Source organism: Penicillium alfredii (assembly GCF_028826965.1).
Source record: "Penicillium alfredii strain IBT 34128 chromosome Unknown utg000009l_segment0_segment0, whole genome shotgun sequence".
In the NCBI taxonomy this organism is placed as follows: Eukaryota; Fungi; Ascomycota; class Eurotiomycetes; order Eurotiales; family Aspergillaceae; genus Penicillium; species Penicillium alfredii.
Window position 1 is genome coordinate 4,009,208 of NW_026622706.1, and position 12,271 is coordinate 4,021,478.

The 12,271-nt window shown below is 50.1% G+C and overlaps 7 protein-coding genes across 7 annotated transcripts; 3 read left to right on the top strand and 4 right to left on the bottom strand.

The window, feature by feature from the left end:
- Positions 1 to 806: 806 nt before the first annotated feature.
- Positions 807 to 2,717, bottom strand: NUU61_007446 (L-glutamate gamma-semialdehyde dehydrogenase; the record flags this gene model as incomplete). Its single annotated transcript, XM_056657971.1, has 4 exons — positions 807 to 979; positions 1,043 to 1,992; positions 2,045 to 2,517; positions 2,574 to 2,717. 4 exons carry the CDS (start codon positions 2,715 to 2,717, stop codon positions 807 to 809), a joined length of 1,740 nt encoding a protein of 579 aa, XP_056510771.1.
- A 308-nt stretch (positions 2,718 to 3,025) lies between these two features.
- NUU61_007447 (uncharacterized protein) lies at positions 3,026 to 3,886 on the top strand (the record flags this gene model as incomplete). The annotated part of the gene is made up of 2 exons (XM_056657972.1): positions 3,026 to 3,144; positions 3,193 to 3,886. 2 exons carry the CDS (start codon positions 3,026 to 3,028, stop codon positions 3,884 to 3,886), a joined length of 813 nt encoding a protein of 270 aa, XP_056510772.1.
- A 684-nt stretch (positions 3,887 to 4,570) lies between these two features.
- On the top strand, positions 4,571 to 5,799 carry NUU61_007448 (proline dehydrogenase family protein; the record flags this gene model as incomplete). Its single annotated transcript, XM_056657973.1, has 2 exons — positions 4,571 to 4,878; positions 4,989 to 5,799. 2 exons carry the CDS (start codon positions 4,571 to 4,573, stop codon positions 5,797 to 5,799), a joined length of 1,119 nt encoding a protein of 372 aa, XP_056510773.1.
- Positions 5,800 to 6,079: 280 nt separating this feature from the next.
- On the bottom strand, positions 6,080 to 7,455 carry NUU61_007449 (NAD(P)/FAD-dependent oxidoreductase; the record flags this gene model as incomplete). Its single annotated transcript, XM_056657974.1, has 2 exons — positions 6,080 to 7,183; positions 7,246 to 7,455. 2 exons carry the CDS (start codon positions 7,453 to 7,455, stop codon positions 6,080 to 6,082), a joined length of 1,314 nt encoding a protein of 437 aa, XP_056510774.1.
- Positions 7,456 to 8,058: 603 nt separating this feature from the next.
- Positions 8,059 to 8,502, bottom strand: NUU61_007450 (uncharacterized protein; the record flags this gene model as incomplete). The annotated part of the gene is made up of 1 exon (XM_056657975.1): positions 8,059 to 8,502. The coding sequence occupies one exon, from the start codon at positions 8,500 to 8,502 to the stop codon at positions 8,059 to 8,061; it is 444 nt and encodes a 147-aa protein (XP_056510775.1).
- An 874-nt stretch (positions 8,503 to 9,376) lies between these two features.
- NUU61_007451 (phosphotransferase enzyme family protein) lies at positions 9,377 to 10,896 on the top strand (the record flags this gene model as incomplete). Its single annotated transcript, XM_056657976.1, has 5 exons — positions 9,377 to 9,472; positions 9,527 to 9,551; positions 9,597 to 9,741; positions 10,064 to 10,445; positions 10,642 to 10,896. 5 exons carry the CDS (start codon positions 9,377 to 9,379, stop codon positions 10,894 to 10,896), a joined length of 903 nt encoding a protein of 300 aa, XP_056510776.1.
- A 366-nt stretch (positions 10,897 to 11,262) lies between these two features.
- On the bottom strand, positions 11,263 to 12,003 carry NUU61_007452 (uncharacterized protein; the record flags this gene model as incomplete). Its single annotated transcript, XM_056657977.1, has 2 exons — positions 11,263 to 11,656; positions 11,924 to 12,003. 2 exons carry the CDS (start codon positions 12,001 to 12,003, stop codon positions 11,263 to 11,265), a joined length of 474 nt encoding a protein of 157 aa, XP_056510777.1.
- Positions 12,004 to 12,271: the final 268 nt, after the last annotated feature.

Below are 12,271 nucleotides of genomic sequence, written 5' to 3' on the forward strand. Positions count from 1 at the left end.
TTTACAAACCACGGAAATGGGGCTTGGACTTGGGCGTTAATCAACACAGCCCTAACTATTTTATTAAAGCTCTCGATTCCCATTTCTCGTGGATTTGAAAAAAGAATCGCTTTATCCTCCTTATCAGTCCTGATTTTACTATTTTCACTGCTATTCATGATGCTGCATGACTATCTCGGGCATTGTCCGACAGAAACTGTTGTCAGTGCGGGGAAACCTAGTGCTTGTCAGTAACCATGGAAATAAATGCCTATCAGATACTTAGGGACGTTCCAATGCATGATTGACACTGCACGTCGGGAGGCCTCCCGGGATCAGCAGATATCATTACTATTTATGATGACATTTTCGTGGCCTGTCGATAATCACCCCGCATTTCGGCTTAGACGAATGATCTTCGGATTGGTTATAAGCTGGCTAACAATATGATTATTGTGGTACGTGATCACCAGCTCAAGTCGCGATACGAATCAAGTTTATGGTAGCAAGGGCTTACATAGATTGTCTGTTTGATGGCATTTCTTTGGCAATCAGAATGCCACGAGTTGAGAAAAGGAAGTATGTTAAGACAATAATTCAGAGAAGATCATCGAAGGTACTTGTATATTGATGTTGTTGGCGCGAAGCCAGAATCATCGGTGGTTTTCTGGTGGAACTGAGTAAATGGCTATGGCAATTCCAAAGCTCAATATCACCCACAGTTGAACATGCATGTTTTATTCGAGAAATTAATCGACTTATTTAAGCATAAAAACCATGCACAGCAATATATCCACTAGTTTTATCTCTTCAAACCCCCTCGCCAACTAGTGGTTGCTAGGGTACTTGAACCCATTCTGCGGGAAGAATTCCTCCTTGATACACCGCGGGCTAGTAAACCGACGCACAAGATCAGAGCTGCCAGCCTTGTCGTTTGTGCCACTAGCACGACTACCACCAAACGATTGCTGGCCGATGAGAGCAGCCGTAGTCTTGCAGTCTAAAGGAATGAAGATGTTAGATAAACTACACCGAATGATAATCCCCTCGGATTGGCACTTACTGATGTAGAAATTTCCCGCCGAGTAGCGCAGCGTATCCTCAGCCTGGCGGATCGCCCCACGATCCTGAGCAAAGATGGCGCCAGTCAGGGCAAAGTTACCTCCGGCTTCGTCCACTTTCTTTAGTGTTGAGTTCCACTCCGCATCAGGGTAGACATAAACCGCCAGCACGGGCCCGAAAATCTCCTCGTTGAAGAGCCGGTGTTCAGGTGAATCGACCTGGTAGACTGTCGGGTTCACATAGAAGCCAACCGAGTCATCATACGTGCCGCCCGCCAGCAGCTTCAGCGAGGGGTCTTTGTTGCTGCTATCGATAATTGACTTGATTTTGTCGAATGACCGGCGGTGGATCACAGGGCCCATAAACGCCTCTAGATCCTTGTCCGGGCTTCCCATCGTTATCTCCTTGACACCTGCCTTCAACCCTGAAAGGAACTCCTCTGCTCGAGACTCGGGGAGATAGACTCGAGAGGTTGCCGAACACTTCTGGCCTTGGTACTCGAATGCGCCTCGGATGGTGTGGCTGACTGCACTGGAGATATCGGCCGAGGAGTGGATCAAGTGGAAGTTCTTGCCACTGGTTTCACCAATTACTCGCGGGAATTCTCGGTATCTTTTCTTTCCAATTCCCTCTCCGATCAGGCTGTACAGCGAACGGAAGACGTCGGACGAGCCGACGAAGTTCAAGGCGGCAAAGTCGTGGTGCGACAGCACAACGTCGTTGACGGTTTCAGGATCGCCTGTCACGAATTGAATCACATTCGGGGGCAGACCTGCTTCCTGGAGGATCTTGTATACGAGGCTGCTGGCGTAGACATTGGAGGGAGAGGGCTTCCACAGCACCACGTTGCCCATCAACGCGGGCCCGGAGATCAGATTCCCACCAAGAGCCGTGAAGTTGAACGGAGAGACGGCGTAGACAAAACCTTCCAGGGGGCGGTAGTCCAGGCGCCTATATAGTGAGTCAGCCTCTGTATTTTGTTTAATGGATCTCCGATACTAACGTCCACATGCCATCGCTGCCACGAGTAGGCTGTCTCTCCAAAATTTCAGCAGCATAATTGCAGTTTAGGCGAAAGAAATCCGCCAGCTCAGCTGCGGCATCAATCTCTCCTTGCCAAATGTTTTTGCCTTGGCCCAACATGGTTGCTGCAATCAAGTCGTACCGATACTTGGTGGTGATAAGCTCGGCAGCCTTGAGGAAGATCGAGGCTCGGTCGATAAAGGGTGTTTCTTGCCAGTCTTTCTTTGCCTGGAGAGCCGAGTCGATGGCTGTTTTGGTTTGTTCCTTGGTCGCCAGCGGATAATTGGTGAAGGTGGTTGCATGCTCCGCAGGGAGTGGTTGGTCCCACGATTGGGCGCTCTGCTGAGCTGTGCCGTTGTAGTAGAGTGAACTTTGGACTGGCAGCTGAGAGCGCAGCTTGGTCAACGCCTCCTCAAGCTTCGCACGCTCTGGTGAGCCTCTGGTGTACAATGCCTAGCATGGCTTTCGTTAGCTGCCATACTTTCTATGCAAACTCCCAGATCACTCACGTTGGGCTCATTTTTGGGATCGGGAAGACGGAAGGGCGCTGTGGCCTTATTCCTAATCTGGGTGGAAGATCTAACAGGAACTGAGCGCAGACGAGCTGCGATGGGTTGCGCCGGGCGCGGTTTCATGAGAGTGGCCGTGATCATGGCAGTGGAGGTTGTGAAAGGGTGTGAGTTGTCCACGAAAACCGAGGCAAATGACTGCGCTTTATCTTGAACCCCCCCCTCCGGGATTGCCCTCCCATGTCGGACTCGTCACCGATGAAGATATCCCACATTGTGAGATTGCAGTTGTCGTGAAGCAGAGCGACAACTGGAGACTCGGGCGCTCCAGCCGATAACTCGGATCATCCCCATCAAGATACCATTGTTTGGTTCAACGTCGGGGATCCGTCCTATTTGGCACAGTAGATAAACAGCATGGCTATCTTACTATCCATAGCAGGCCTGTCACTATGCAGCACGAGACTTCAGAGCCCCAAACCCGTCCCCGCTTCGGATGTCTCGCGGGCGACTTGGCCGCCGCGACGATCTCGGCGTCGGTGGTGGCCCCCGCCGTGACCATCATCGATAGGTGAGTGCTAGTTCGGGCAAGCCAGCGGGATTGCTAACAGACTTCTAGGGCCATTGTGGAGAAGTCATCGTTCAACCAACCGCTTTTCCGGGGCCTGCACGCCCACGCAATGGTGGCACTCAAGAGACCTGCACCATTTGTCTTCCATCGTCCATTTGGTATCGCGTGGACACTCTATGCAGCAACCTATTCCGTGGCTAACGGAGCTGATACCGTTGGCCGGGCACTGCAGCCGTCTGCAGTGGGGACGATTGGATTCCTATCGACGACGCTGGTCAACGTGCCACTGGCCGTATGGAAAGACTTGAGTTTCGCCCAAGCGTATGGAATAAAGCCATCCACAACATCAAAGAACCAGATCAGCGCCATGCAAGCAGCGTCCGTGCGAAACCCCGCGGTGCTGAGAGCCGCCACGGCTATCTTTGTCGTGCGGGATGGTGTTACCATTTTTGGGTCTTTTACCCTGGCTCCCCGGCTGTCGGCTGCTCATCCTCAAGCAAAGCCTGTCATTACACAGCTGACAGTTCTGGTCTTGACCCAGCTGGTGGCAACCCCGATCCACTTGCTGGGTCTCGACTTGTACACGCGGCAGAAGCGTGTCCCATTTTCTGATCGGCTTGTACAATCCCAGCGATATCTGCCTTCGTCGATAGTACTACGTTGTGTCCGCATTATCCCTGCCTTCGGGGTTGGGTGTCTTCTGAATCTGGAGTTGCGGTCTTTTTTTCATGCCAGGCTATAACATTATATAGTGACTCCGTGATCCTCTACAGCTAGTTTTATATACAAGATATAAATACCTATGCCTGTTGGTTTGATATTCTACTCCAAATATACTAGTGAGGAAAGATCCTATAGGTAACACTCTTGTATATCGGCTTGGATTTCGTTACTAGTATCACTCCCCAGTTGGAGAATGATTCCAGCGGTATTGACCCCCTCATGCATGTCCACGGAACACCTGGCGTCTAGCTTGTTGTCTAGTCACCCCGCAACATCTATCCCCATGATTCTCCAGAAATAACACTCGGGCGCGTCCCCGAGAGGTCTAGAGGGGGGAGGAGTACAAATCTACAACAGGTGATAGGGTTGAAGGATAAAGGAGGTCTGCTCTTCACTATCACATAGGCCACTCAAAGACAAGACAATCTAGGCAAAAGATATGGTTTCTCTGTTTCTTCGAAGGGCTCCTGCGCCTGTGGCAAAGGGAATCCGGGGTGCAAGATGCGATGTCCGCTCCAGAGGCATCCTGAAAGGCGCAAACGAGCTGAAGTCTGTAGCCACCCTGCAGGCTCAGGTTAAAAAGAGCAGTCCAATTGCCCCTCTCCCTCCTCTATCCGCTCTCCCCACCAGTGTCTTGCTTCGGTCACTTCTCATTGCCACAATATCATCAAAATCGTTTCTACTTCGGCCGTCTCTTTGGGCAATGTCGGTCTTGACGAAGCCTCGTCAAACTCTTTTGTTAAACGTGGACCGAAATCGCATTCTTCATGGAATTTTGAAGAAGACATTCTATGAGCAGTTTTGTGCCGGCGAGAATGGCACCGAGTCCAAGGCAACGATCAGGCAATTGAAGGATATGGGCTTCCGCGGCGTGATCATGACATATGCAAAGGAAACAGTCTTTGACCATCGCACGAAAACACAACATGGGCTGGGGGTTGCTGCGCTGGAAAGCAAGAAAAAGGGCGAGTCTTTGGATCCGCATATCGCCCAGTGTGTCAATGTTGAAGCGTGGCGAATTGGAACGCTGGAGACAATTGATCTATTGGAAGGGGAAGACTATTTGGCCGTCAAGTATGCTCAGCTTTCTGTGTGTTTTTGGTTAACTGACTCATTGCTAGATTGACGGGAGCCGGTCCCACCGTTACTGAAGCCTTTACAGCCGGAGAATTACCACCGCAGCAGATGATGGATGCGCTGGACGATATATGCAACAAGTGTCGAGACCGCCATGTCCGAATCCTCGTGGATGCCGAGTCCCAGCATTTCCAATGGGGTATTCAGCGGTTGACTCTGGAACTCATGCGCAAGTACAACCGCGACGGATACGCGTTGATCTACAACACCTACCAGGCCTATTTGAAGAGCACGCCAACTATCCTTGCCAAACACCTTGCAGAATCCCAGAAAGATGGGTTTACATTAGGACTCAAGCTCGTCAGAGGGGCCTATATCGCTTCAGACGAGCGGTGTCTAATTCACGACACGAAGGAGGCCACCGACGATGCTTATAATGGGATTGCCCAGGGTGCATTGAAACAACGCATTGGTGACTTTGGGGACAGTACTGCATTTCCCTCGGTGAACCTGTTTCTGGCCACCCACAACAAGCAAAGTGTCATGGCTGCTCATCAGCTCCAGAAGCACCGTCTTGCCGCAGGCTTACCTACTGTTCCTGTTCGGTTTGCTCAGCTGCATGGTATGTCGGACGAGGTTAGCTTCTCGTTACTGCAGTTGAAGGACCATGATGGGTCGCCAGAGGTCTACAAGTGTTCGACCTGGGGTGGTATGGGCGAGTGTTTGGCTTATCTTCTTCGACGAGCGATTGAGAACAGAGATGCTGTGTCGCGCACGGGTGATGAGTACCGGGCGTTGAAATCTGAGGTGGTTCGGAGGGTGAAAGCGCTTTTTGCTTTCTCTGCATCAACCTAGTTTTAGTATGGATGTGAAGAGGCTTCGTCGATAAGTTTGAAGCGCATAATCTTGCGAGTATAAGCAACAAACCAATAGTTGGTTTTCATCGTATAACGTTCGTTTTTATTTAAAGCCCTTATTGGGACAAGCGACATCGATGCGTTGCTAGTAAATGCTTAGGGTTCTGTGAGTTGGAGATGTGTTGAACTTCGACAACAAAAGACCATTCAGCTCTTCTGAGGGCTGTGCAAAATACTTGAAATATACTAGCAAGCTAGTCGCAGGGATTCTTCTCTATCTACAGCTTCGAAGCCCTCGCAGGGAGTATATCCCTCAATTCTTTCGACTCCCCAAGACGCCAGCTCACCGCACCTCCCCAGTCAGCCTTCTCTTCACTCTTCTGAGGGCCCTTCCATCTCCACCGCGCAATAGACTGCTGGCGGCCGGGTCCCTCCAGAAGATTCGTGACCCAAGACCCCACAATGGGAAACATCTTGAAGCCGTGGCCCGAGTCTCCCGACAACAGTACAATCGACGACTCAGTCTGAGGCACATAATCCACGATAAAGTCTGAGTCTTTGGTATCGGCAAACCAACACAGAGACTTTTTGACCAGTGGGCGATCCTTCAAAGCCGGCAACGTCTGCGCCAGCAGTTCCCGGACCTTTCGCTCGTCATGCTCAGGCATGAAGCTGCTATCCGCAAGAGATCCTGGCGCATGCGATACCCCCGTCCTGGCATCCGTGTTGATATAACCGCCTCCCATGGGACACAGCTTGAGCAGATTTGTTTTTGGGTCCGGCTCAAAGTAGAACCCCAGGTCCCGCGCATACACAATCGGAATACCTCGCAGCGCAGATGTCTCTTCGTCCGAGAGATGAACATGCGCAACAGACCACGACTTGGCCACGACCTGCTGGCCAAGCTCAGGCAGCAAGCGTCCTGCTCCCGCACCGGCCGCCACAATGACCAGAGCCGAGGGATGGAACCGGCCGTTCTTCGTCCGCACTCCCGCGGTCTTCTTGCCGGTGGCTGTGCTCACGTACACCACTTCGTCGACGGCGCCTTGTTCTCCCAAAAAGAAACGCACACCTGCCACTTGTGCTGTGCGATACACGGCTACTAGGGCATTCGCGGAATGCGCGTACCCATCGAAGCGGTTTAGGTAACCGTTCCACCCTGACAAGGAGCCGTCGAGTTGCCAGCAGGCTTGGCGGATATCCTCTCTTCCTTCGAGAGGGACCACATGGGGTTTAATTGCCGGGTTGCGCTCGGCCGAGGCCCGGAATCGCTTTAGGGTCTCAGCGGCTTGCTCTGGCGCTTGTCCTGATACACAGTGAAGAAAGCCTGTCTGGTGGAAATGCGGCGCAAAGAGGGGAGTTTTCCAGGCATCCATTGCTTTCTATACAATTCCAGCCTTTAGCACTGGGCTTGACAAAAAAGGATGGGGGATAATATACTCACAATGGTCAAGTCCGTGTAGAATGGATCTTCATATTCGGCCCGCACGATCTTGTTCAAGTCATTGGCTGCCGAGTAGCGAGGAGGGATGTGGTCATCTTTCTCGAAAACTGACAGATCGGTGTAGCCCTTCTGCGAGAGATGAAGGGCTGTGGACAGGCCGAAGGCGCCTCCGCCAACAATAATGATCGGGTCCGATTTGGAAACGCCCATTGTTAACCACGATGAGACTGTGAATTTCCTGTTAACTCTTCGATATGGATAAGTTGTATACACACTCCTCTTTGTGTTTTCGTTCACACCCCGCCATTTATTTGTCCCGTTGGTGTGAGGGGCGTACTACAGCCCAAGTCCTCGGGAGGCCTCCCGAATGGAGCCATGTGGAGACGATAAGCACCCGAGCGTGGGGTAGCAACTACATCCATAGATGGTGGCAGAAATATGGTTTCTGTTTTTCCTTTGTTGAGATTGTTGAATATTCTTGTTTTGTCAAGGTTGCGTTTGTGTAGATGGTTCATATTTAGGTCACGTCTAACGAGAGTGTTGTATATGCAGGATGACCAAATATCTAGCCGTCAATAGAAAGAGCCAGTCACAGGCGCACGGGTGAGCTTAAAAGTATCCCGGCTGAAACTTTTGGTAAACACCCTTGGGATCGTACTTTGAAGTAATTTTCCGGAGCCGGGCCTTATTAGCATCGCCGTAGCCGGAGATCACATCTTGAAACTGGCTGGCGTAGTTCATATAGATGTACTCATTGTGAACTTCCATGCTCTTCGCCTTGGCAATCACCTTCTCCCAGAATTCATTGCCGAATTAGTAGATGGTGCCATCATCCGCGGCATTTTCCCACCAGCAGGAGACTTGCAGCAAATGAACCGGGCCATTGGAAGCGTCAAGACCTAGTGCATTCTCCCCAAACTCTGGTATACAAGAACAGGCCGCTCCAAAGACGGTGGATATTTGTGGCACGACCGAGTGGAAGTAGTTCACGGCCCACTTGGCGAATTCCTCGTTGAGCTGCACGGCAATCGGCCAGTATACTTCGCGAAGACCGTTCGGGTTCTCGGCATCGATATCTTTGCAGTACTGCACAAGATCCTTGGATCTTGTGGTATCCGAAATGGCTGGGATGCTTCGGTACTCCTTGAATATTTGCGGGTTCGCCACGTCCTTAGCATAGCTTAGCTCAGCCAATGCAATCTTCACTCCAGCAGTCTCCAATTTCACGAGCGTGCCTCCAACTATATCCGGTGACATCCACTTCTCGCCCCCTGAGATCGAAGACACTCTACCCAGAGATACGAGGAGTAATTTTGTCGAGAATTTCTGTCACGGCGAGGTCCATGCAGGGATCCTGGTCTAGACACATATGGATCTCGTAAGTGTAACTTATGCACATCCTATTGGGCATCAACGGCATTCCTGGGCACTCATTACGGGGCTGCATCGCCATTTGCTCAAGTTCCTCATACGACGCAATGAGGAAATACGTTTTCCCGCAAGCTCCTTGAAAGCATTCATTCGATGACTTGCCGACACATCACCGGTCTACCCTTTGGTATGGCTCTCAGCAAACTTCTAGGGGCGGCTTGGACCTCAAATAACAGATTTTTTTCATCAGCTTTTATCCACCATCGAGCAGCGAACATGAGATTTTTCTCATTATTTCAGTCGGATAAGAGAACCCTCCCTTGTCACTATCCTGAGCTCTACGTGGAAAGGCCAATCGGCATAGGTGATTCTCCATGCCATTTGTAACACAGAGCCATATTGAGTTACTACAAAAAAAAACTCTTTTGCAGAAGAAAAAACATCCGAGAAAGACCTATACAGATACACCAGGCGCCGATGGCTATAAGTTCAGCTTTGCTATTGATATTTATACCAAGGCTCATTTGAACGGAAACACCAGCTTCAACGAGCAAAAGGAACTTTCAAATCACTATTTGAAGTTCAACTTGCAACAACTTGTCCAGGTACCTATCAATACCTATAACGGAGCCTAGTCATGTACGGTTTTATTGCTTGAGATCCTACATCTAGAGAAGATCAGTAGTTAACCCTATTAAAAATAGGCACCAAAGTCACCAAATGCTCCGAGGGCTTACATAACAAAGCGTTTATTTTGACCATGGATAACGAGTCCGAGGTGTTTGCGAAGCTCCCTAACCCAAACGCCGGGCCTGCACATTTCACCGTCGCGTCTAAGGTGGCTACACGCGAGCTGGTAAGACGATTGATCTCCGTTAAACTCGTATTCGCTATTTTCTAACAATATTAGCGTCGTGATATATTCAATGTTCCTAGTCCTCAAATACTCACATAGTCTTGCGATGCTGCTAAAAACCCAGTTGAGGCTAAGTATGTCATCGAGGAAAAAACACCCGGTGTACGGCTTGGCTCGGTCTGGAATCAGTGGCCTCGAGAATTGAAGCTCCAATTAATCACTCAGGTGGTTGAACTCGAGAATACCTTGACTACTATCACCTTCGATAGGTATGGCTGCATCTATTTCAAAGATGACCTACGATCATTAATCGGGGACGCTAAAGAGATCCATAGTAGCATAGTCACGTCTATGGCTCTCAACCGATATTCAAATGGGCCTTTGACCTCGAATGAACTGTGGAACGGGGTGAGGAGAGATATGGCTTGAGATCGCGGGCCTCGTAAGGAAACGGATCTCGACATTCTCCTGCTATGCTAATTTTCTGCGTATAGGGACATCCCCACGTGAATACGTTACGGGATTGGGACGCAATGAAATAACCTGGATCAAATCGCATGCTGTTCCTCGAATGAACTATTACCGATCTAGTCAAATTAAGGAGCTCCCCGATGATGGTCTCGCACTTCTCGAGAAATATATCGACGTGGCTCCCTACCTTGTTCCGGCGCCGACCGACAACGAATCGGGATATACCAATGTTTTATGGCATCCTGATCTCCACTTAGACAACATTTTTGTGGATCCAGACACTCATCAAACCACCCGTATTGTGGACTGGCAATTCGCATCCGTGGCGCCTCTCTTCTACCAGTCTAGTGTTCCAAGACTGTGTAGGCATCCTGGCCCTATTCGGGAGGGCTGGATTGTTCCTCAAAGGCCGGACGAGTTCGAGAGGCTCAGTGAGAGCGAACAGAAGCGAATCGATACCGACTTAAAGAGTGAAACTCTCCACAAATACTACGAGGCTCAGGTATACAAGCGCGCGCCTCGACACTGGGCAGTCCTTCAACAGGCAGCTTCTATCATCCACCTGGCTTGTGACTGGAGTATAGGAAAATCGCGATCTTTTCTTTCTCCGTGAATCTCTTATAGAACTCGTGGCAGATTGGGAGGAGCTCTTCTAGGGCAAGGAATGTCCAATCAGCTTTAGCAACCAGAACGTGCAGCTTCAGGCAAAGGAGCAAGAAAACATCAACGGCATAGGGCACATGTTAACATTGTTTCGCGACCAAGCGGTCCTCCCCGTGGATGGCATGGTTGATCCTCAAGACTTTAACGCTGCCCGTGAGAACTGCCGCAAGTTCAAAGACATTTTCGTTGCACTGGGCAAGGATGATGATGAGAGGGAATTGTTTCGGAATCTATGGCCTTATGAAGATTCTGAGGCTGGGGTTTTATGCGGCAGCCAACGTGACAGTTGAGCCGTTGGTGTTATGCATTACTATAACTAGGATGCAATGTGACCTTTCATCTTTCCTAGATTTCTCTTCGTTGCCTTTACTTTTTTTTTTTTTTTTTTTTTTTTGTTTAGGAAGGAGGGCGCGCGGTTGGAGGTATATACATGCAAGAAACTACGCGAATCACCCCGCTTCCTTTGATACATTTCAAGGAATGTTGGGATATATGTTTCATAGAATTTCTCACCCACTAGACTCGATTTCACTATGAGGAGAAATCTCGTCAGATGGAACTCCCACCAGTATTAATTCCTGATCGAACATGAGAAATCTTCGTGGCGAATCAACCGTATCTCAAACTAGCGCGTCAATATCCAGTCTCATAAATCATCACCAGTGCTCCGGACCAATCGCGACCTCGTTCACATCAATTCCATCTACAAACCAGCGCCCCTCGCCATTACCATCCGGTCCGACCAGCACATCATTCCCACTCATCATTCGCTTGCACATCTTCCCCGTGTCGCGATCAAACGTCCAATCCTCGAGTCCATAGCACCGCTTCCAGCGCAGCCCATCCTCGGCATCTTGGAACTCGTACCAGAACTGCACAGCGATGCGGTCATCCTGGAAAGCAAATAGCTCTTTGCGCAAGCGGTAGCTACGTTCGCGGTTCCACTTGGCTGTCAGGAACTCGATGATGGCGTCGGTTCCCGCCAAAAAAGAAGTGCGATTGCGCCAGATACAGGTCGGGGTATAGGCCTGCGCGGTTCGAGAAGGGTCTCTGTTATTTTTGCATGTTAAATCCTGAGAATGGAGAATCACTACGTCATATGCAACGCGACCGCCCCCATGCTGTCCGAGTCCACGAGAGAAACAAAGGGGGAAGAAAGAAACTAGACCGCAGTCATCTCAGACCAGGCATTGCTGCCCATGAGCCCAGGGCGTGTGCAGAGTAAACATTGCTCGCAGGAATGCAGGGGATGAAGCAATCAACCCTTCCCTCGGCCACATGGCTCACCCCGGGATCGCTGCCAAGGAAATCACTTACTGTGTATTCCACATGTTCTGCGCGGCCTTGACCTTTTTGTGGGCGGTCTCTGCCGTGAATGGAGGTTTAAGATCAGCCATCGTCGAATTGGATGTTGAGGACTGGGCGAAGGCACTAGAATAAAAAGATATGGGAGTAGAGGAGTTTGGTAGAGAAACAGGTACTGGTGAGGTGGAAATATATAAATGGGTCTTCTGAGTCACAAGGCTACCTATATACATATATCATTTCCAAGTACATGATATGCAAAACTAAGCTCTGAGCAGCATTAGGCGAGTCTAGTGTCTATCTGCCTAACTAAATTGGTCCACACGGTGACCAGCCAAGTGGCATCGGGATTTGACTCGG